This window comes from Podarcis muralis, chromosome 2 (assembly GCF_964188315.1).
Source record: "Podarcis muralis chromosome 2, rPodMur119.hap1.1, whole genome shotgun sequence".
Lineage (NCBI taxonomy): Eukaryota > Metazoa > Chordata > Lepidosauria > Squamata > Lacertidae > Podarcis > Podarcis muralis.
In genome coordinates, this window is record NC_135656.1 from 62,073,972 (window position 1) to 62,095,771 (window position 21,800).

The 21,800-nt window shown below is 42.8% G+C and overlaps 1 protein-coding gene across 1 annotated transcript in view; it reads left to right on the forward strand.

The window, feature by feature from the left end:
• The first annotated feature begins 2,244 nt into the window (after nt 1-2,244).
• The window catches only part of SLC6A7 (solute carrier family 6 member 7), a 69,221-nt gene continuing 49,665 nt past the window's right edge, over nt 2,245-21,800 (forward strand). The window contains exon 1 of the mRNA XM_028718277.2: nt 2,245-2,371. Coding sequence (XP_028574110.2) covers nt 2,369-2,371 — 3 coding nt within the window. The 5' untranslated portion in view covers nt 2,245-2,368. The remainder of the gene's footprint in view (nt 2,372-21,800) is intronic.

Below are 21,800 nucleotides of genomic sequence, written 5' to 3' on the forward strand. Positions count from 1 at the left end.
TGTGTCTATCTACGTGCACATACACACACACTGAGACAGTTGTTACGGGGTTGTTCCTAAGCCTAAGCCACTGTCTCCAAGCCTAGCCTACCTCGCAGGGCTGTTCTTGGGGCGGGGTAAAATGGGGCTGTTCTTGGGGCGGGGTAAAATGGGGAGGAAGAGAACCATGTGTGCCCCTGGAGAAAAGATAGAATACAAATGTAATGAATAAATAAATAAATAAATACATATTATATTAGAGAGAGGCACACTAGAGATGTAGTTTTAAACCTTTTTAATGGCTCTAAAGATAGTTTTGATTACGTTTTGTTCGCTACGCTGGGACGCTGCGGGAGGAAGGGCGGAAGAGAACTATAATGGCAATGTAATAAAATGTAATAAATGTCCTAAATAGACTGCTGAGTGAAGAGCGGGCATTAAATATTTCGAATAGACACGTAAACATAAAAGCTAGTTTTGGAAAGCGTTCCTGCCAATTAGTAGTATTACGACCTCGCATCAGAGAGGAGCGTCACCCGAAGATAAATGAGCTCTTGCTTTTCTCTCTTCCTTCCTCCTCCAGCTTCCCTACTTGATTTCTCTGTTTTTCGAAAATGTTAATGGGGGGGGGGAGCTCTTTTCAAAGGTGTAGTGCAATGAGGATTAGCGTTTCGAATTATTAACAGCTGCCTTTCTTAATATTCATCGAGGTGTTTATTGGAGAGATCCACTGGAAGAGCACGACGTCTTTTAACAAGCTCAGCGCTGCTGCCTGTCATTCTTTGGACACTTCCGACAACCAGGAAAAACGGTTGTCCAATGATGGTGGTGGTGATTTTAAAAGACCGGTGTTTTTTTCCTTATTAAAATCTTCTTCCTGAATGGATGCAGTTGATTCTACTTGAATATTTTAATAATAATAATGATGATGATGATGATGATGATGATGATGATGATGTGTTCTTCAAAGTGGAGAAATCTGCGTGTGAAGCAGGAAGCTGTGAAAACTGAATCTTTCAAGAAAATGTAGACTCACCCGATTCTTACGTTAATATTTATAAAGGTAAAGCTTCCCCCCACCCAATATCTCCATGAAAATATTAGGCCCAGGTTTCTGGGATGTCCCGTTAATGTATTCTCAGACGTCTGGCAGCCTATGTACAATCTAAAATGGTTGGGATGGGATTATTAGAAAGATCACTCCAGCATGGCTATGTGGCTTCGGGGTCTCAGAAGGATTTAAAAAGTGGAATCGGTGTGCATTTTTTGCACGGAAAACTATGCTTTTCTCACATGATAAACACCATTGCTTCCACAGAGCTGACCTTAAGAAACTAAAATGCAAAAGGAACAGACAAAAACCCCTTAGGACCCTTTCCATTTTTTGCCAGTCTCTTTTTAATCAGGTGCTCCCAGTGGTGGAGATGCCAGGTTGCCGGTCTTGTAACTAAATGACACCGACTACCTGCCCACTGCCCGGGAAAACCCATGGAAATACCACCTCTCTCTCCCCCCCTCCCCGTTTTCTTCCTGGGCCCTTTACCTGATGACCCCTTTTGTGCCTGGATTTCTTTGTATTCTCTGGGAACTTCTCAGGCCTTCCTTACCATCTAAGCATAACCTCCTCTGTCAGGGCCTTTCCTCTCCCCCACCCCGTCATTTCTATCTGCTGAGTAATTTGTACCCAGTGGCTTCCCTTTGATTCCTGCACTTTGAAATGCAAACCTGCCTTTCAATGCAAATGCTCCGGGAGCTTGGCCCAATAAAAAGCCTTTCCTCAGGGAGGTGCCTTTGCAAAGTGGGGAAGTGAAGGGAGGAAAAGGAAAAAAAAAACCACACCACACCACTGACCAAGTTGTTCAGGTGAGCAGCTAATCAGGAAGAAGCTGCGAGTGATCGGCAAGGGCAGGCCTGGGAAGAGGCGGCTGTGGCACATTATGCGCGCAGGGCCACTTGGGGATGATGTATGTGGGATACCTGTTGGATAAGGACGCCACCAACATGTACCCCAACCCGGTCAGGCACCCCAGCCTGAACCTCAGCCCTCAGAATTACGTGCCGGTGCCCCCTCAGTACTCGGAGTTTGCCAGCTACCACCACGTGCCAGGGATTAACAGCGATCCTCACCATGGGCAACCCGCGGGCGCCTGGGGCTCTCCCTACACCCCCACCAAAGAGGACTGGCACTCCTATGGGGCAGGAGCCCCTTCTTCTGTCGCCAACCCGGGGCAGCTCGGATACAGCCCCCCTGATTTCAATCCAATTCAGCCACCGGGCTCTGGACTGCTGCCTCCGCCTATGAGCAGCTCGCTGCCCCAGCTCTCGCCAAATGCGCAAAGGCGCACGCCTTATGAGTGGATGAGGCGCCCCGTCCCCACCAACAGCGGCAATGGTAAGGAACCGTCTCCGTTTCTTTCCTCCTCCTTGCTCTTGGGGAGAGGGCTCGCTTAGGTCACGCAGGAGACCGACTTCTGCTGTTTCTCTGCCTTTCCTTTTTTCGCTCAGCAAGCCCCACACGGGTTTCCCTTGCTGGTTAGTAGGACTGAGCTGTCAACTTTATAAGGTTTACTCTTCATTATCTTTCGCCCATCAACTTGTAGACACAAGAGTTTGTGGTCAAGCCGCATTTTAACATGAAAGGGTGCTTGAGAGGTTGGCTGCAAACCCAGGCCCGTTTCAGACTCTACGCTTAGCAGTTAAACCTGCAGCGTATATGCGGTTGGCATGCGTAACCTTCATACTACACATGTAGATTTGTCTGTCAGTGAGGTGTGATTGGTGAGAGAGTCTATAACTTGGTGCTTTGCTTGCAAAAGGTGCCAGGTTCACTCCCTAGCATCTCTGGCCAAAAGAAGTGGCACCTAGTGGGAGCCTCTGCCACTCAGAGTAGGCAATCTTGGGGTAGATGGACAAATGGCCTCAGTACGAGCTTGCTTCATATATCCAAGACAATGGTCACAACGCAGCACAGAGTTAAGTGCACTTAAATGTGGATCTTAGCTTATATGTGTATGATCCATACTATATGTTAATCACATTGACTATGACTAAAGAGATTTACGTACCTGGAAGTATGACTTCTTTTTCTGTAAATGTTATAGCTAAAATTATAAAGGTTATAGGTCCAAGGAGTGAGTGCAATGGAGGATTTCTAAGAACATGAGATGGGATGAAGATAGTATGTAACATTAATAACATGTAGTTTATGGTTTGGGCTGATGGCTGTGTATGTATGTTTTTGCCATAAAATGGATGGCTAGAACTTTCAAATAGCTACCTTTAACTGTCGACTTTTTCAGTATCATTGTCAAACGCTTCACTCAGATTCTAGCACTGAGTCACAAGTTAATTTTTCTCTCATCTAGTAAGCCTGTAGTAAACTGACATTTTCTCAGTCTAGATTACTGACAGCCTCTGCAGGTAAATATTATGCTGAGAGACAACTCTGATGGATAAAGCAATCTATGTTGATTGCAAATAGTTTGGTAACCTGGAAATTGCAATATGTTGATTGCAAATATTTTGATTGCAAATATTTTGGTAACCTGGAAATATTTTTTGTTTTATTTTGGTAGACCCTTTGAAAAAGGACCGATTGTGGGGTAGGGGTTAATATACGTATTTGGATGTGTTAGTTACCCATTTATTATTAAACTAGCAAGGGGGTGGGCAATCTTCTTGCTTTGTCAACATTATTTTACATTTCAAGGGTCATCTTATGTGTTTCTGTTTTAAAATAAGAAAATAAAGGTGGCATCTTGGGGAAAGTATTCCCCATTTGCGGGGGCTTGTGTTAATTAATCAAGGAGCTGCTGTGCTTATGAGTTCTCTTGTTTGTGGGCCACATCACACTTTGTTTTTAGTATATACTTGCTAGCAATGCAGTATTACAAGAATGTTCCACTATGTTCAGTAACACTCACTTCTAGTAAGTTTATCTTGAATTGCAGTCTGTTTACACTGACAAAAAAGTGTCCATGTTCCAATTTTCTGCTACATATACCTTTTAAAATATAAACAATTGTTTCACATAAGATGCGAAGTGGCTCTGATTAAGCACAGCCTCAAAGATGCACTCATGTATTTGTCCGGAAAAATCAATATTCCACATGGTGTCTAATCAAATTTTGGATCATTATAGGACATGGGCATGGACTTAAGTTTTAATAATTCTATTCCCCTTCTTCTTGCTCCATTACTGGGAATCAGTGAGGCTTACGATACTTTAAACTGAGATGCTCCTTTATTTATTTTATAGATCTATAATTTTGGAAGCTGCTACCATGAAGCTACTGCACTTCGTATGCAATAAGGTTTCACTGTTTCAGTTCTGATCCTGAATGTTTGCAAGTCCTTTTCAGATCCTAGCTGGAGATGGTTACTGGGAATGGGAAACCAGCTCTTTTGGGTGTCCTGAGGCAGATGAGTAGAATCGCCTGACATTGTCTAATTTGTGAGAGCAAATGCCAAGAAAAACTTAGAACCTAGTTAAGCAAGCAGAAATCTCTCTTTACTTTTTTTACTTTTTTACTTTTTTATTAGCAAGTGACTGGTGGCGAGATGTGATTTAAGGGTGGGTTTAATATGGACGGATGGATTAAATTCTACTTTTCTTAAACATTTCTTCAATAGAACTCAAACCTGTTTATGTAACGTCTAGGCAGCAGCTAGTCCAGGTACCCACCAGCCCCAAAGCTGTTTAGCTTCAGCACTCTGGCTCTGCTACATGGATTCAGACCATAGCCCAGGTAGCATGCGAAATATCGTAAGTTACATCAGCCACAGTCTTGATGACCACCATCTCTTCTTTAAATGAGAAACTGTCGGATCACTCATTTGGGTCTGGACTGATCTGTTGACAAATAATGTGGAACTACTAAACTGGGTGATGGATTTGCTTTATGTGATGGTTTAGTATGCAAAGAAGAATGAAAAGATATTTTTGTATGATTGTATGGAAGAATTCGATGTTTTGCAAGGATGGGTTACACCTATGTATGAAAGGAGAATTCCACTGGATCTGAAATATGCTTTGTTTTTGTGGAGATTCTGTACATATGTGTGTGTGGTGAGTGCATACATAGGCATCTGCACATAGTCAAAATCACTTAACACAGATTAGTTACTCTTTTATACTGTCTGTAATCATATTGTTTTATTCATAATCAGTGGTAAAAAGGTAGATTCCCACCTTTCAGTTCTTGTGTTTATACTCTAATCCATTTTAGTGAGTGCAAGTATGAAACTGCTGAGTGTTATTTATATGTACTTAATTAAAGCAAGAGTATGTGAGAATGATGGATCTGTAGGGTAGGGTAGGATTGTGGGTAGAACTATGTGATTTTCTGTGAAAAACAGGTGTTGTACAAGAATGAGCTACTTAATATCACCATAAGATGTTAAAATAATAAAGAGTTCAGTGGCTCTTTTTGAAGTGTGACTGCTTATGTGACAATAAATTGGGTATAACTAACACATTTATTGTGACATAAAGCTTTCACAGACCAGAATGCATTTCATCATGTGCAAAGTGTTCTTCTAAAGCTGTTAAAGCAGCAACTCTTTATCACTTACCTAGAAATAAGCTCTGTTGAACTAAATTGGACTTATGTGAGTAGTCAAGGATAGAGTTACACTGGGAGTATTTTTAAAGCATGGTTTGCAATCAAATGAACTGATTTCACATAGTATGTAGTTTTACAGAGGCCGTACTTGTGTAGGTGGGGTGGAGGACAGGTCATCTCTTTATAGTGTTTATGTCCACATGACAGCTATAATAGGAGTAGCCTATCGTTTTAACCTTTCTGCTGATGATTGGGCAAACAAAGATTTGTAACTGTGTAATTTATCAAAACAAATAGAACTTCTGCAGAATTACAAAATGTACAATTAAATGCAAACTTGCATTCAGTGCTGAAAGGAATTTAAAGTGAAAAAAGGTGGGGAATGGACAAGAATATAGATACCTGTTGACAATAGATTACATAATAATTTAACTATCCTCACCAACAGCTGTGTGTGGCAGGTCCCAGAGCGAACCTCATGGCTGGGCATTGGATCTCCGCTGTCCAAATCTGACATTCTGCTCACTGCATGCTTGTGTCTCAGTTTCCTTTTAAAACATGATTTGGTGTTTCAAAATGTCACAAATCCACCTTGACTCACAGCGAAAAAATGGGATGCAAATTGTAAATTCTGGGGTACTTTTTTTTGCAGGTGGGAATTATGTATGTGGCGTGGTCAAGCGACGCACCACATGTATGTATGCATGTATGGCATTTATATATGCCACCTTTCTAAGGTGACATACTTGGTTGGTTCTCTTCCATCCAGTTTCATCCTCGCTGCAACCCTGCGAGGTAAGTTAGGCTGAGCGCCACCCAGTAAGTTTCACGGCTGAGCAAGGATCTGGACCCTGGCCGTCCAAGTGCCAACCCAACGCTGGAACGTGACGGAGGGAATGTGGTTCTCATCCAGCGTTAGCCATACTCCGAGTAGAGCCGCTGAAATGAATGGATTTTTAAATCCCTTCCCTGCGTTTCTATAAGGGGAAAAGGGCGCGAGCGGCGAGAGCCAACTTTCCCGCCAAGTCCATAATTCCTCCTCGTTGCCTATATTGCCTTGCCTCCCCTGGACGGGAGCTTTCCGTCCCCCTCGCGTGTTCGCGCCCACCCGGGAGCTCTCCAGCAGCCGGCTTAGTGATGGCGCTGAACTCTTGAACTCTGCGCGGGGTCGGGATTTTAAAGGGCTGGGCTTGCTGCCGGGTGGGAAAGTGGAAGTCTCTCCCCAGGGAAACGCAAATGAACATGCCGGGGAAAGACCCCGCGGCGCTGCCCAGTTCAAAGGCGGCCTGGACGAGGAGCTGGTTCATGAAAGGGCCTGCGAGCGCCTCCCTCAAGCCCAGGGCAAATTTACAAGCGTGCCCCCTTTGTCATGCAGATAGGCAGCGGCCCTGCGTGCAGCGGGGCGCCCAGCGGCTTCCATTGTCCTCAGCTTGGGGGGCTGGGAAGCGGGGGCTCCTGGCGCCCTTTGAAGTGGGGGCAGCATCTGCAGGCACTTTCTGCTTCCTGCCCGGCTCCACTTCGGGCCGGGCAAGCGCGCCGCTGGCATGCAACAGGCCTCCGCTCGCTCCCGCGCAGAAGGGCCAGACTCGCACCGAGGAGAGGCCTTTCTTCGCCCGCGCCGCTTTCCTTTCGTCGGCTGAATGTGAGCGGCGAGTTGTACTGGTGTCTCTTCATTTAAGCCAAGCAGCGTGATGCAATACTTCAGCATCTATCTCACAAAGAGGCGCTGGCATAATAGGTGAATGCTTGTTTTCCAGAATCTCTGCTTCAGCTGGAAACTTGGCACTGAAAATCCTTCAGGTTTGGAAATGTGTCGCTCAATTCGGTTTTGAACCACGTTTTATATACCATAGGCCCAACCTTGCCAGAGGCCAGCATTTTCAACTACTCTCTTGATTTCAGCGAGAGAGATTTAAGCAGCAGTTTAACGTTTCCTTGAAATCAGCAAGACTTTTAAATACCAAACTTGTTATTTAAATATAAAACAAAGCAGTGGGTTTTGTTTTGGTTTTAGTTCACCATCTTTATTCCTTGTAAAAAAATGATTTTGCCAATCACAAAATTGCCTTCACCTGGGCATAAAGTGGCCCAAGTCACAATCATGCCACAATCATGCCATCAAACTTCATGATTTTTGAATGGCATGAATGAATGAATGAATGGGTGGGAAACGAAAACCTGGTCTGGTCATATGAAGATGCACCTCCTCGACAACATCTGAAGCAAGCACAATCAATGACTTTACCACCATCACCGCCTTGCACCATGATTCATGGACTCATCCACAACAATAGTGACTTCTTTTCTGCCCTCTGACAAGGCTCTACTTTCCAGGAATGGTGTAACAGTATGTCCCCATACTGTTTTACTTACCCCTCTACAGCCTTTTTAGTGAGGGATAATGCGTACGTACTGTTTTGTGGTATTGTGATGGCAATCGCAAGCATGTCTGCACTAAAGTAGATGTTGAATCATTTAGGAGTTGAGCAGGATGTTTTAATATAATGATATTCAGAGACTCCTGGTTTCCTTAAATAGGTTGCTAAAGAAAAGTACAATGAAGTGGGCTGGCTGGGAAGGTCTCGGAACAGTCAATATTCCCCTTAGGAATTCTGGAGAGCAGATCCTGGGCTATTTCCCTGCAAGAAATCTTAACAATGTGTCAATTCTCCTGTACTTTATAGATTCTAGGAAAATATGTTCATCTTCAGATGTCTGTTTTGGTTTTTTTCAGTGAATTCATGCATCACAAAATTTTGGAAGGCATCTCACCTTGGACTGAACCAGTGCTGATTTAATATTTGCATATGAGAGTTGAACTAAAGCACAGAATTAGGGGTGGGGATGTATTTCAGTTGGTGTTTTCTCTTGAGACTTGAACCATACACACGGTTTACAACTTGCATGCTTTTCTAGACAGGCCTTAGCAGGGGTGAGGGACCCATCGCCTTCAAAAATACATTTTTGAATTGAGTTAAGTCTTGAAGGTATGTGAAGGTCAATTAGACTGAACTCTGGAAATATACACCCTTAGACCTAGATCCTATAGGAACTTCATTTTTTTTTCTTTAGCAAGGATGGGGAAACTACAAGAAAATCACAGCAGCTGCCATTTGTGTGAGTGGGTGGTCAGACACACAGGTTCAGGAATCTGTCATTCATGCATCTCAGACCCAAATGTAAAACAGGCGGGGAAATCAAATATTTGGTCATTTTCTAGCAGTATTTTTAGAACATGTACATTGCAAGTGCCTCTGGAGAGTACTGCAGTATGAAAGGCCACCACTGCATGAGTCACTGCTGAAATGGGGATCTGTAAGAGAAGACTGAAATTTTGTCATATTATAAACTTACTGTCTGGCTGCCCTGGCAGACTGTACTTAAAATAGAGCCAAATCCTGGTGCACCAAGGGGGGGAAAAAGTTTATGCAGCCTGCATTAACTATAAAAATTGCTCTCTGCTTATTCTGCTTCTCGTGAGTGGCAGTGAGGGGCAAGGAGTGAATTCTGCCAAGGCCTCTCCTGCTGTGAGATTTAGTTATCTACGCATTCTCAAGACAATCTTCCCAAACAACAACAATGAATAATATGAAATCTAAGATTGCAAAGAGGCAATCCAGTGTTTGATGTCCATGATGGGCTGGATAAGGGCTAACAAACAGAAACCAAAGCTAGTTCTTCTGATCAGTAGGCAGGATTTCGGTTTGGAGGTTCATTGGCATTGAAGGGGCATGCTATTTGGGGTAAATTTGGACTGAGTCTTAGACCTGGATTTTAAAATCTTGGACATGGCTAGAACCATCTTTGCATGAATAAGATTTCTGCGCCATCCACATCCTTTTTAGAAAACTTAAAATTTGGCTGTGATGATCCACGCCATCTTGTCTTGATTATTTTAACATGCTGAATATAGGGCTACCTTTGAAGACCATTCAGAACATTCCGCACAGTTGGATCAGAATGCTGCCACCAGGTTTCTTATGCAGGTGAGATATAGTGCTTATGTTACCCAACTGCATTCTGCATTGGCTGCCCATTTGTCTCCCAGCACAAGTCAGAGTTCTGGTTGACCAATAAAGCCCTAGGGACAAGGTTATCTGAAAGACCATCTTCCTCCATACCATCCTGCTGAGAATCGAGACCTTCCACATATGGCTTTCTCACTGTCCCTTCAGCTATTCCTAAGAAAACAATTAGGGATGAAATTTTCTGAAAATCTTTATGTCAACCTTATCCAGAGATATTATTCCCCCCCCCCTAATTCCTGCCTTGCTCCTTGATCTCAGTGACAAGCAAGGTTTTTTTAAAAACCAGCTCTGCTAAAAATAGAAACATTCTAGCATTTTATATGCATAATACTATATGTATATACATTCCAGGTTTCTTATGGTAGTGCTCACATAAAAGAGATACATGCAGCAATGCATATAACGGAATAATACTTATGTTTTAATACTGCACTTATATAGGAGAAAATAGTGCTTCTTTTATATACTAGATATACATATATGTATAATAGATGTATAATTTTGCATATAATTATCCAGATTTTTTAAAAAACATGAAAATGCATGAGATGTTCTGACATAAACTTTTGCATTCAAGACGTGATCCAATACTTGATTGGGTCAGAAAAGCCAGATTCTGTGCCTAAATCCATTCAAAAATATTTTTTCCTCCACCCCACACGACAATGCACAAAAGGGCATTTTCTGTGGTGGTTCCTGCCCTCTGAAACACTCTTCTTCATGAGATAGAATCCGAGAATTGTAGAGTTGGAAGAGACCCCAAGGGTCATCTAGTCTAACCCCCTGCAATGCAGAAATTCCTCCCACAGCCATCCCTTGATGGGCACAGACCACCAGCCTTCTGGTTAACAGCCAAAGGCAGTGAACCATTCCTCTCTATGGTTCCTTCACTGCTTGTGTTCAATAGGACAGTTAAAACATTTCATTTTAATAAAGGTTTTGAGACCTCTTAATTTTGGGGGGCTGCTGGGAGTTTTACTGTTTTCTATAACTTGTCTTTATTTCATATTGTTTTTAATGTACATGGCTCTTAGGGAGGAAGGATGTACAATATTTTAAAAACAATAAACATGCACATTATCAGGCTTCTGAATTGAGCTGAACCCTGTACAGTATTCCCTACCATAGTCATTGCAGTTGATTTATTTGCCTATTTTCTCTCTGCCTCACAATAATGTGAATGCCCTACCGTAGCAGCCAGGTATATGAAAAGTGTGGACAAATTATGGAAATGCTAACGCGCGTAAATTGTGTGATGAATAAAGAGTCAGAAATGCATTGTATTAGATGAGGTATTCCTTTCCCACATACTATCTGCACTGGGTTGTTGAACTTCATTTCTGCTGGATATTATTTGCATTCTGACATAATGTTAATTCATGGTTTACAGTTATGAGAATAACCTACACACACACACACACACACACACACACACACACACCGCAAGAGCTTTCCCACTCCACTAGGAGATCAGAAACTTCTGCTTTGGTTTTAGATTAGCCAGGTTTAGGACATGGCTTTGAACCCATTTCTGTTAAAACAAGCCAGTTTAATAACCAATACACTGTGTTTATCATGATAACCAAACACAACCATTGACTTGCATGGCTTGTTTGCACAAATACTTTTTCATGTATTAGTGGTGACTTTAGGCAACTGTAACATATGACTATTTTGCACAGAATGAATTGCAACCAATGGGAAAGTAATGTAGGTGCACGACTGAGAAATCAAATATTTGTGTGACCTTTTTCATAATAAGGTGCATGGGGCAGGTGAATGATACACCTTCTTTAAAAGGAGCAGTAGGACCCAGTTTTGTGGGACCATTATGCCTGGAAACCCTAATCCTTTTCGAGAATGATTTTCCCAGTGTTTGGGCTGCATTTACTAAGTTTCACGAGGTAGAGTTTTAATTTGTCTGTGTTTTTGATACCGTAGTTGGCAGACCCAGAATGGCACTAGGTTTCCGCTATTTTTGTTTTGTGCAACATCTAATGGGCTTTTGATATATGCTTGTAACAGCCACGGCATTGCAGAATATAGTAATAAAATACGGCCGTTAGATGACATGTTTAATGTTTTTATAATGCCTTAGATTTTAATGCCTTAATGTTTTTATAATGCCTTAGATTTTAATAAACCATTTAGAGAATGGTAGCTTAATAGTGATGTCTTTTTGCTAGTTTTCTGATTGGTTATGTCGATTCATTGTAACACTTTAAGGGCCTCGAACTTTCATCTTTTTGATTTGTTTACTTCCCAAAGGGTCTGTAGAATAGAAAACATAAGAGAACTGGTACTGAAAGAATCACACATTTGTTATCTGTGTGGTTAACTTGAGAGCCTTTTTTAACCAGGAAAGGATTACAATCTAGTTCTGCTTAGAACTCATCAAAGGCTTGGTATCACCTTCAGTTTATCAAAACTGGAGCCAGTTGGTATTTTGAGGTCCTGGGGCAGCAAAGAAGGTGTCTTATTTTGTGATGGTAGGAAACAAAAACATTGTAACTAGATTTTACTTAAAATGTTACACAACAGAGTTGCATTAAGATAAAATAAAATCTCAAAAACATTTCTAAATAAGTTAAATGATCTGGTTGGATTGGATTATGAGAAATTTATTCCCTTCTTAAATACAAATAAACAATTTTTTTAAAAAAATAATAAACTACCAAAGAATTCATACACATTTCAGTTGTATGAATTTCCATTTCACTGAAAGGAAAATATATACTTGTATATTATTATGAAAATTGTTTTATATAAAGTATCATAAATCAGGGTGAATAAAAAACAATTATTTTTTAAAAAATAAAAAATTGGATTAAAAAAATCAAATCAGATTTTTTAATTTAAATTGGATTTTTAAAATAAAATGCTTTTGGAGGAAAAATCTTTCTAAAGATAGTTTTCTATTTAAGTTACATTATAGTCCAAAGGCTATTCATCAGGAAATAAGGATTTGTTTTAAGTTTTTCATGTGTGCTAAAACTCAGTCTATTTTTTTCTTTAAATGGTTTAACCACATCAGTTGACAAACATGGATACATATGCTATAATATTGTTTTAGTTAAATAAATTGTTTAAATTGTTATTAAGGAAATGATTATTTTTCTCCTTCCAATAAAGTGCAGCAGAAAAGTTGTCCAAATATAAACAGTTAACTTATTAAACCTCACAATAATTTCATAATTATCTGTCAATGTATTTCTAATAGTATAACCAAATCAGTAATTTTTGACATAACTGTAAAAACTGTAAAAACTGGAGGTGAGCTCCAGTTGAAAAAAAAAAAGCCCTGGTTGTAAGGCAATTACAGTAAAACAGCCTGAAGATCTCTTAACTATTGAAAGCATCGGATGTGGAAATGATATAATTGAATCATAATGAGAAAATACTTGTACACATATAGAAAAACTGTTAACGCACATAGATTGGAATAATCTAATTCTTCTGAAAGTGCAAACCCTTTCATTTCATTTTGGCCAGTGCAAGTAAGGCACTTCGTATACAGGTGCTGTCCTATGTACATTATATTAGGTACATAATATTATTTAAAATCTGTAATCATTTTAAAGCATTTTTAATAAACAAAGGAGTAACCTGCTCAGGAATAAGATTAACATAGAGAGCAAATAAAACTCTTAAATGAAATGAAACGAACCAAACAATCAGTTTGAATTGATTAATGGCTGGCATCATGCTGCAACTGGAGTATGCATTTGCCTTAAAAATATCAACAGTTTAATTATGCATGTTATAAATCATAATGCTAGATGGCTATATTAAAGGCTCCTTCTCAGCTCCTTATTGAATAAATCGCTACTGGGATGTATCCTGAGAGCTGCTGGAAAATAACGTAGTGGTGTTATTAAATCTTGGAGAACCTGGGAGAAAAAGGGACCTTTAGATGATATGATTTAGTGTTCAAGATATCACGAATGAAATTATTAAAAGCGTCTAACACCCTGATCAACAGGACTTAGATCTATTGATTTTAGTGGAATTTATATCCACTTGTTTAGTGTTTAGTTGGATAGGGATTTAGGTCATTTTGTTTGCTTATAACCAAGCACACATTTCCAGCTTGTGATATTGAGCCTACCAATTATTTAAGCCGGAGCAATTTCATCTAAGCCAGCTCAAACACCTTGTGCTTGAAACTAAACAGATATATAGGCACACGTAGTTTATGCATCATTAGCAGCGTTAGGAATTGGGCCAGCTTTAATTTGCTTGTTTGTGGCATTTTAAGACCACGTACCGCTAAGAGGAACAGCACCTTTCATGATTAACAACAATCTAAGAGTATCAAACATAATGTAACTTTATCAAATCACGAGAAGACTTAATGAAAAAAGAATAAAAATAGTTGATGCTGAATGTCAGCGAATTTTATACTATCCGCTCAGCAGCAATAATTCTAAAAAGACTCAGCGGCCAGGAGATGCCTTTTTAAATAAATAAAAACCTCACTTGATGCCAAAAAGCAATGGGACAATGGCAGTACGTGATCTTATTTTTAAGCAAGCTACCGTATTCTACAGAAGCTACAGCTCCTGAACGTTCTTTAAAGACAGCATGTGTAGAGTGGGCTACAATAGTTTGCCAAGGTATAGGTGACTGGCCAAAAATTAGAACAGCAGCAAACTTTAGCACAATGGCACGAACATCACATGAGACTTCAAGAGTAACACTGCATCCATAAACATTTTGAAACTGCACTCCTTTTTTTTTTTTTACGCACACAGTAGAACTCAAACCTAAACTGTATGTAATGACGAAGATCATTAGCTTTTAAACAAACCACTAATAGTGATTTACAGGGGTGTAGTGTGGGGGGTGCCAGGGGGCCATGGCCTTGGGAGCACAATATTCGAGGGGGCGAAAACCAAGCGCCCCCATGTAGGCACCCCCAATGCCCAGCCCAGCCCAGCCCAGTGCTCCTCTTCACCCACAGACTGGGCTCCCCCCTGCCTAGAGATGGGAAGGCCTGCAAAAATTGGGGTAAAAAACAGGGGTTTCCCCCCATTTTTTCCAAAGCCGTTTTTCCCCAGAAAAATTGGGGGGGGGGAATAGTTGGATATAGTTTGAATATTCCACACACTTCCCCCCCAATTTTTCCTGAAAAAACAGAAAATAACATGACCCCCCCCCCCATTTTTCCATTCCCCCCCCCCCGGCCTTCCAGCACCACACTTGAGCCCTAGCCGACTGACACCAGGCAGGTGCTCTCACTATACTCTTTCCGGCAACTGCTCAAAACATTTTTGTTAGGGCCAGTCCATCTGAACACGTAGAAGCTGCATGCAATTTACTTCCTTTTAACCACTGCTGACTTTAATCATCTTTTGAATACTCTTAAATACCTGCTTGTCTCCAAGCTTATTTAACTTATATGCAGAATTCATCATGCAAAAGGCTGGGCTGGATGAATCCCTATCCGGAATTAAGATTGCCGGAAGAAATATCAACAACCTCAGATATGCAGATGACACAACCTTGATGGCAGAAAGTGAGGAGGAATTAAAGAACCTTTTAAGGAGGGTGAAAGAGGAGAGCGCAAAATATGGTCTGAAGCTCAACTTCAAAAAAACGAAGATCATGGCCACTGGTCCCATCACCTCCTGGCAAATAGAAGGGGAAGAAATGGAGGCAGTGAGAGATTTTACTTTCTTGGGCTCCATGATCACTGCAGATGGTGACAGCAGCCACGAAATTAAAAGACGCCTGCTTCTTGGGAGAAAAGCAATGACAAACCTAGACAGCATCTTAAAAAGTAGAGACATCACCTTGCCAGCAAAGGTCCATATAGTCAAAGCTATGGTTTTCCCAGAAGTGATGTATGGAAGTGAAAGCTGGACCATAAAGAAGGCTGATCGCCGAAGAATTGACGCTTTTGAATTATGGTGCTGGAGGAGACTCTTGAGAGTCCCATGGACTGCAAGATCAAACCTATCCATTCTTAAAGAAATCAGCCCTGAGTGCTCACTGGAAGGACAGATCGTGAAGCTGAGGCTCCAATACTTTGGCCACCTCATGAGAAGAGAAGACTCCCTGGAAAAGACTCTGATGTTGGGAAAGATGGAGGGCACAAGGAGAAGGGGACAACAGAGGACGAGATGGTTGGATAGTGTTCTCGAAGCGACTAACATGAGTCTGACTAAACTGCGGGAGGCAGTGGACAGAAGTGCCTGGCGTGCTCTGGTCCACGGGGTCACGAAGAGTCGGACACGACTAAACAACAACAACAACAACAAATACCTGCTTTTAACTGTGTTTTATCAATCATTTTAATGTTCTGTTGTATATTTTTGTAAACTGTTTAGAAGCTCTCTTACCATCATGTGGTTTATAATATATAATAATATATAATAACAAATTCAATTTAAAACACACACACACACACACACACACACACACACACACACAGACACACACCCCTACCTCCTTTTCCTTTCAAACAGAGTTTGAGCCTTAGTGCAACATACTATTCAGTAACTGGATGTTGGTTCCTTCTGGGTCTGGCATGCACAAAAATTGCCTTATGCTTTACCCCGGCTGTCCTCAAGTATAGATGGGAAGGCCTGGGGGGGGAATTGGGGGGACAGACAGGTTTTTTCCCCATTTCCCCCCAAAGCCGTTTTTTAGAAGTCCATGAGAAAAATGACAAAAGAGGAAGAGGAAGAAGAAATGGAAAATCATAGCAGTAGTTCAGAAAATGAGATAGAATAAACTGCATGTATATGTTGTGTCTTCTGTTGGGTTTTTTTTTTTTTAAAGCACCACTCAAAGGGTAGACCTTCTATGGAGCTGAAATATTGAGGTGGACCTTAATTTTATTTGCTGTTGGTGCTAAGGGGCAAATCTGATTATTATTTCTGTTGATTGTTTCTTGCTTTTTTTGTTGCTTTTGATGGAAAGGGGGGTGGTTTCCTGTTTTATTGCAAACCTAATACTTTTATATAGGCGGTGTTTCATGCAATTTGTAAAACTACTCCATACTGAACTTTTTTTTCAATTTTTCCAAAATTTCCCTTTTTTCCGGGAAAAAAATGATTTCCCCCCATGGCTTCAAAATTTCCAGAAATTTTACATCTCTAGCCCTGCCCAGGCAGGCAGGCGGCTCAGCACAGCCCTGCTTTGCCCTGGTGGGGCTGGGGTCGCTCCGGCAGCATTGGTGTTGAGGGCTGGGCGGCTGCCTCCCACCCCTGTGCATGCCCACAGGCCCTGGGCACTGACAACTGATCTACGCTGCTGGTGATTCATATTGAGACTCTGGGGCTAGAGAAAGGAGATACTCCAGAGGCACATTCCAGCAAAACAGTATTGAGTAACATTTTACTGAAATTAACGGGACTTGCCATTGCAACTAACTTGCTGGATCGTGCCTATAATGTTGTTTGGAATATTGTTTTATTTGGACAACAAAACAAATGCCAAAGCTATAGTCATTGTTAAATGTTCCTCTTTTCCTTTGCAGAAGATGTTCACAAACTATGTGTGAAAGTCTTGCACTTCTTTGCAATTTTTCACAGACTTCCTTGTGATTTTATTTTCAACCCACCTTTGTAAATAAATAGTCTATGAATAGTTCATTGCCCATGTTTTATATGTGAGCTTTGAAACTCGCCCTTCATATACCGTATTTTTCGCACCATAGGACGCACTTTTTCCCTCCTAAAAAGCAAGGGAAAATGTGTGTGCGTCCTATGGAGCGAATGCAGGCTTTCGCTGAAGCCTGGAGAGTGAGAGGGGTCGGTGCGCACCGACCCCTCTCGCTCTCCAGGCTTCAGGAAGCTATCCGCTAGCCGTGGGAGACGCAGCTCTCCCACAGCTAGCGGAGCGCTGCATTAATCCCAAAGCTTGGGGCGTGCGGAGCTCAGCGCGCCCCAAGTTTCTGGGTGCAAGCAGGGTCTCCGCTAGCCCTGGGAGAGCCGCGTGACGTCGCGCGGCTCTCCCAGGGCTAGCGAAGCACTGCGGTAATCCCGAAGTTTGGGGCGTGCGAGCTCAGCGCGCCCCAAGCTTCTGGGCGCCGGCAAGGTCTCCGCTAGCCCTGGGAGAGCCCCACGACGTCGCACGGCTCTCCCACGGCTAGCGGACCGCTGCGCTAATCCCAAAGCTTGGGGCGTGCGAGCTCAGCGCGCCCCAAGCTTCTGGGCGCCGGCAAGGTCTCCGCTAGGCTGAGCTCCGCATGCCCCAAGCTTCGGGATTAGCGCTCTGCTAGCCGTGTCTCGGCTGCAGATAGCAGCCTGCTTCCCGGAGCGTCGGGCGCCCTGAAAGCAGAGCTCCAGGCACTTCGGGAACACATCCGCAGCGTGGGGAGGCTTGCAGGAGTTCCCCACAGGGCTCCCCACGCTGCGGATAGCAGCCTGCTGCCTGGCGGGTGGGGCACCCTGAAGCAGAGCGCCCCTCGCGCCAGGCAGACATCCGCAGAGTGGGGAGCCTTGCAGGAGTTCCCCACAGGGCTCCCCACGCTGCGGATAGCAGCCTGCTTCCCGGAGTGTCGGGCGCCCTGAAAGCAGAGCGCCTGGCGCTTCCGGAACACATCCGCAGCGTGGGGAGGCTTGCAGGAGTTCTCCGTAGGGCTCCCCACACTGCGGGTGGCAGCCTGCTGCCTGGCGGGTGGGGCGCCCTGAAGCAGAGCGCCCCGCGCCCCGCGCGCCAGGCAGACATCAGCCAGCCCCACAAGCTCGGGGGACAGCAGGGAGGCGCAGCGCCACTATCCCGCTGTTCCTCGACCTGGTTCGGTTTCCCTGACCTTCTTTTGGGGGGGGGGGAATAAAGGGAAATTTTTTTCCCTTTATTTCCCCCCAAAAAACTAGGTGCGTCCTATGGTCCGGTGCGTCCAATCGTGCGAAAAATACGGTAAGTAGTAATGTGGCATAATTTCCACTCTGGTTCAGTACCTTTTTCAAAACAATGAGTCCCAATATTTTGTTGCTAGATATTCAAGCTTGGCTACTGTCATTTTGTCACAGTGGTTGCAATGGATGGTGAAACGAGGATTTGAATGCAGTGACAAGCCGATGTTTCCAAGTTGCAGAAAAACAGTTGATTAGAATCTAAATAAATATTCTCAGAAATACTTCTGTTTCTGTTATGGGAAGGAGTTTAAAATTCACTCAAATCCTAGGAGATGAGTGTGTTTCAGTCTGAAAATACTGCTGCAGATTTCACATTAGAGCCTTTGTGGAGTCTTTAGCAGAAAGGCTTTTCATCTCTGTGTGTAATTCCTATGTGTGAGTTCATTGTGGATTTTTCAGCATGAGAAAACTTTTGGGGTTTGTTTTCAATATGGAACACATCACTGTCAAATACCTGAAACTGATAGCTTCTCTTCTCCATGCAGAGATACATATAGAGGCATGCTATATGTACACACAACCATGCACGTACACACACAAGTCTTTCTTAAATTATTAACCACAGCATGCTGCTGACCTCATATGAGATTTGTTGAGCAGCCAGTCCTTTGTCCAAGGTACATACAGTCCTTAAGGTATGGTTTCTTTGAAGATCCAGAGAATAGCAGCCTCCCTTTAAATATGCCTGTATATTTAACCGATACAGTGGACACTCAGGTTGTGAAAGTGATCCGTGCGGGAGGCACGTTCACAACCCACAGCATTCACACCCCGCAGCACTGTGTCTGCGCATGCACGGGTTGCGATTCGGTGGCTCTGTGCATGCGCAAAACGTGATTTAGTGCTTCTGCGCATGCGCAAGTGCCAAAACCTAGAAGTAACTCATTCTGGTACTTCCAGGTTTGGCACAGTGCGCAACCCAAAAACGCACAACCTGAAGCATCTGTAACCCAAGGTATAACTGTATTTCTAATGTGCATTGTACATTGAATGCACTAAAATTAGAGATCTGAATGGACATTAAGGGACTCCAGTGGTGGAAGATACATCTGCCAAAAATAAAAGCCCTAACAGGATTTATACTGGAATAAAACCAGCTTTTAAATTGTAGGCAAGCAGATCTCATTCTCTTTTTACATATAATGTGTATATATCTCATGACTTCCATCATTATATTAACAAGAACAGTTCAAGCATTGCTTGATGCATATTTCTTTGGAAACAATAAGGCTTACTTTCAAGTAGGTGTGCAAAGGATTGCTGTTTTCATTCCACACTGGCACAGCAATCTACCTGCCCCCTGCCACCACCAGGAAGAACTTTTTGTCAGTAAGAGTGGTTCGACAGTGGAGCGGACCTTCCTTGGAGGTTTTAAAGCAGAAGTTGGATGGCATGTATTATCTAGTTGAGATTTCTGCATTGCAGCGGGTTGTGCTAAAGGACCCTTTGGGGTCCCTTCAAACTCCACAATCCTGTGCTTCTATGATTCTGCCCTGGCCTTGCGCAGCAGAGATGGGAGGGGGGAGACTTCGGAGACTTATGATTGTAGCCTAAATCTATCACACAGAGTGAAAATGACAAAGGTGAAAACAGATTAAAAGGCAGGAGTACAAAACTAAAAAAATAGCGGATCATTTAAAGCAGCCTTCACCAACCTGGTGCCATTCAGATGTTATGGACTGCAACACCAGCTGCACTGTGGCACCTTGGGCTGAAGGGAGCTGTATCTCAAAGCATCTGAATGGCACCACATTGGAGAAGACTAGTCTAATGAATGGCAGAGAGGCAACCTGGTGGATCTTCACTGTGAAGTCGCTCCACAGTTTTGATGACACCTCCAACCTGAGCTGATGTATAGATGGCCATGAGAGCAGGACCTGTGAGACTGATCTTAAAAGCTGTGGGTCCACAAGGGAGTGGGCAGTTTTGGAGATTATCTGGTCCCTAAGGTGTTTCTGTAGCTATGCAAGGGAAAGCTATTGTCCAAATTAGCTCTGGCTCCTAAAACAATCCAGCCTAATCTAGATGCTGGACACCTAGATAGTCACCTGGTGAGTCAGCATCCACAAGCCTGAACTGAGATAAAACCAATTCCACTCCAAGACTGAGGGGGATGGGTAGAATCAAGGGGAGAACAGGAAAACAAGAACTCTGTGGTGTGGTGAAAGGCAGCTTGGGAGAGCGACATTTTGATCAGGAAAACGTCCTACTGAGAGAAGATTAAGCAGCCACCCCTGTTCCACCACAGCCACTGCTGCAATCAAATTCAGAGCCCCTGAGACGGCATTAAAATAAAATTGAAGCTTGCTGAGAGACATGTATTTGCTACTTTATGCCTAGTTTGGTCCTATTATGGAATTCTGTGATGTCTAATCTTGTTTTTTAAAAAAGAATCCCTTTACTCCATGGCAACCATTTCGTAAATTATGGCACTCCCCCCCCCCCCATACACTGCTTGCTGGATTAAATAGTGTTCTGTACTCAAACATTCTGCATCTTTCCGCCTCTGTGGTGAATAATCTGCACGCACACTCCTGCCTTCTTCTAGGTAACCAGGCACACAGAAGCAAGAGTTTTAGCTCCTGTTGTGGCACAGTTTAGAAAGTATGCCAACCTTGCTCATTATGCCAGGCAGCATCACTGCTATTTTAGGTTTCACAGCTGAGAAGATGGCTGTTCCTGTGGGTTACGAAATAAGGGAGCACTTGTCCTGGTTGGAGAGGCGTTGTGTTTCAAAGGTACTAGCACAGGGAGCAGATCTGGCAGGCTTTTCACACAAAGGTGCTCAGGTAATTACTAATTATACTGCAAAGCCACAATCCACTTGTTTTAGGGCCCCACTGTTGAATATTCTGCTGAATGGCTAAGAATATTCTCTCCTCTCCAAATGAAATCTACTTATTACTTTTTCCACACATCCGTCCCTTTTTGTTGCTGTATAACCTAACACCTCAGAGCACAGTTTAACAAGAAAAGTATATTATCCACAGTGAGAATCTGTGCCTGCTTATTTGAGGCGACTTATTCCCGGGGAACTGTGTATAGGATTGCAATAATATAATGGTAATCACTGTATTTGTTTGGAGTCTGCTCTTTAAAATTATTTAGCATTTGGGATATTGTGGTTAGATAAACCCCCGGTACAGTGGCACCTCAGGTTAAGAACTTAATTTGTTCCAGAGGTCTGTTCTTAACCTGAAACTGTTCTTAACCTGAAGCACCACTTTAGCTAATGGGGCCTCCCGCTGCCGCCACGCCGCCAGAGCACGATTTCCGTTCTCATCCTGAAGCAAAGGTCATAACCCGAGGTACTATTTCTGGGTTAGCGGAGTCTGTAACCTGAAGCGTCTGTAACCTGA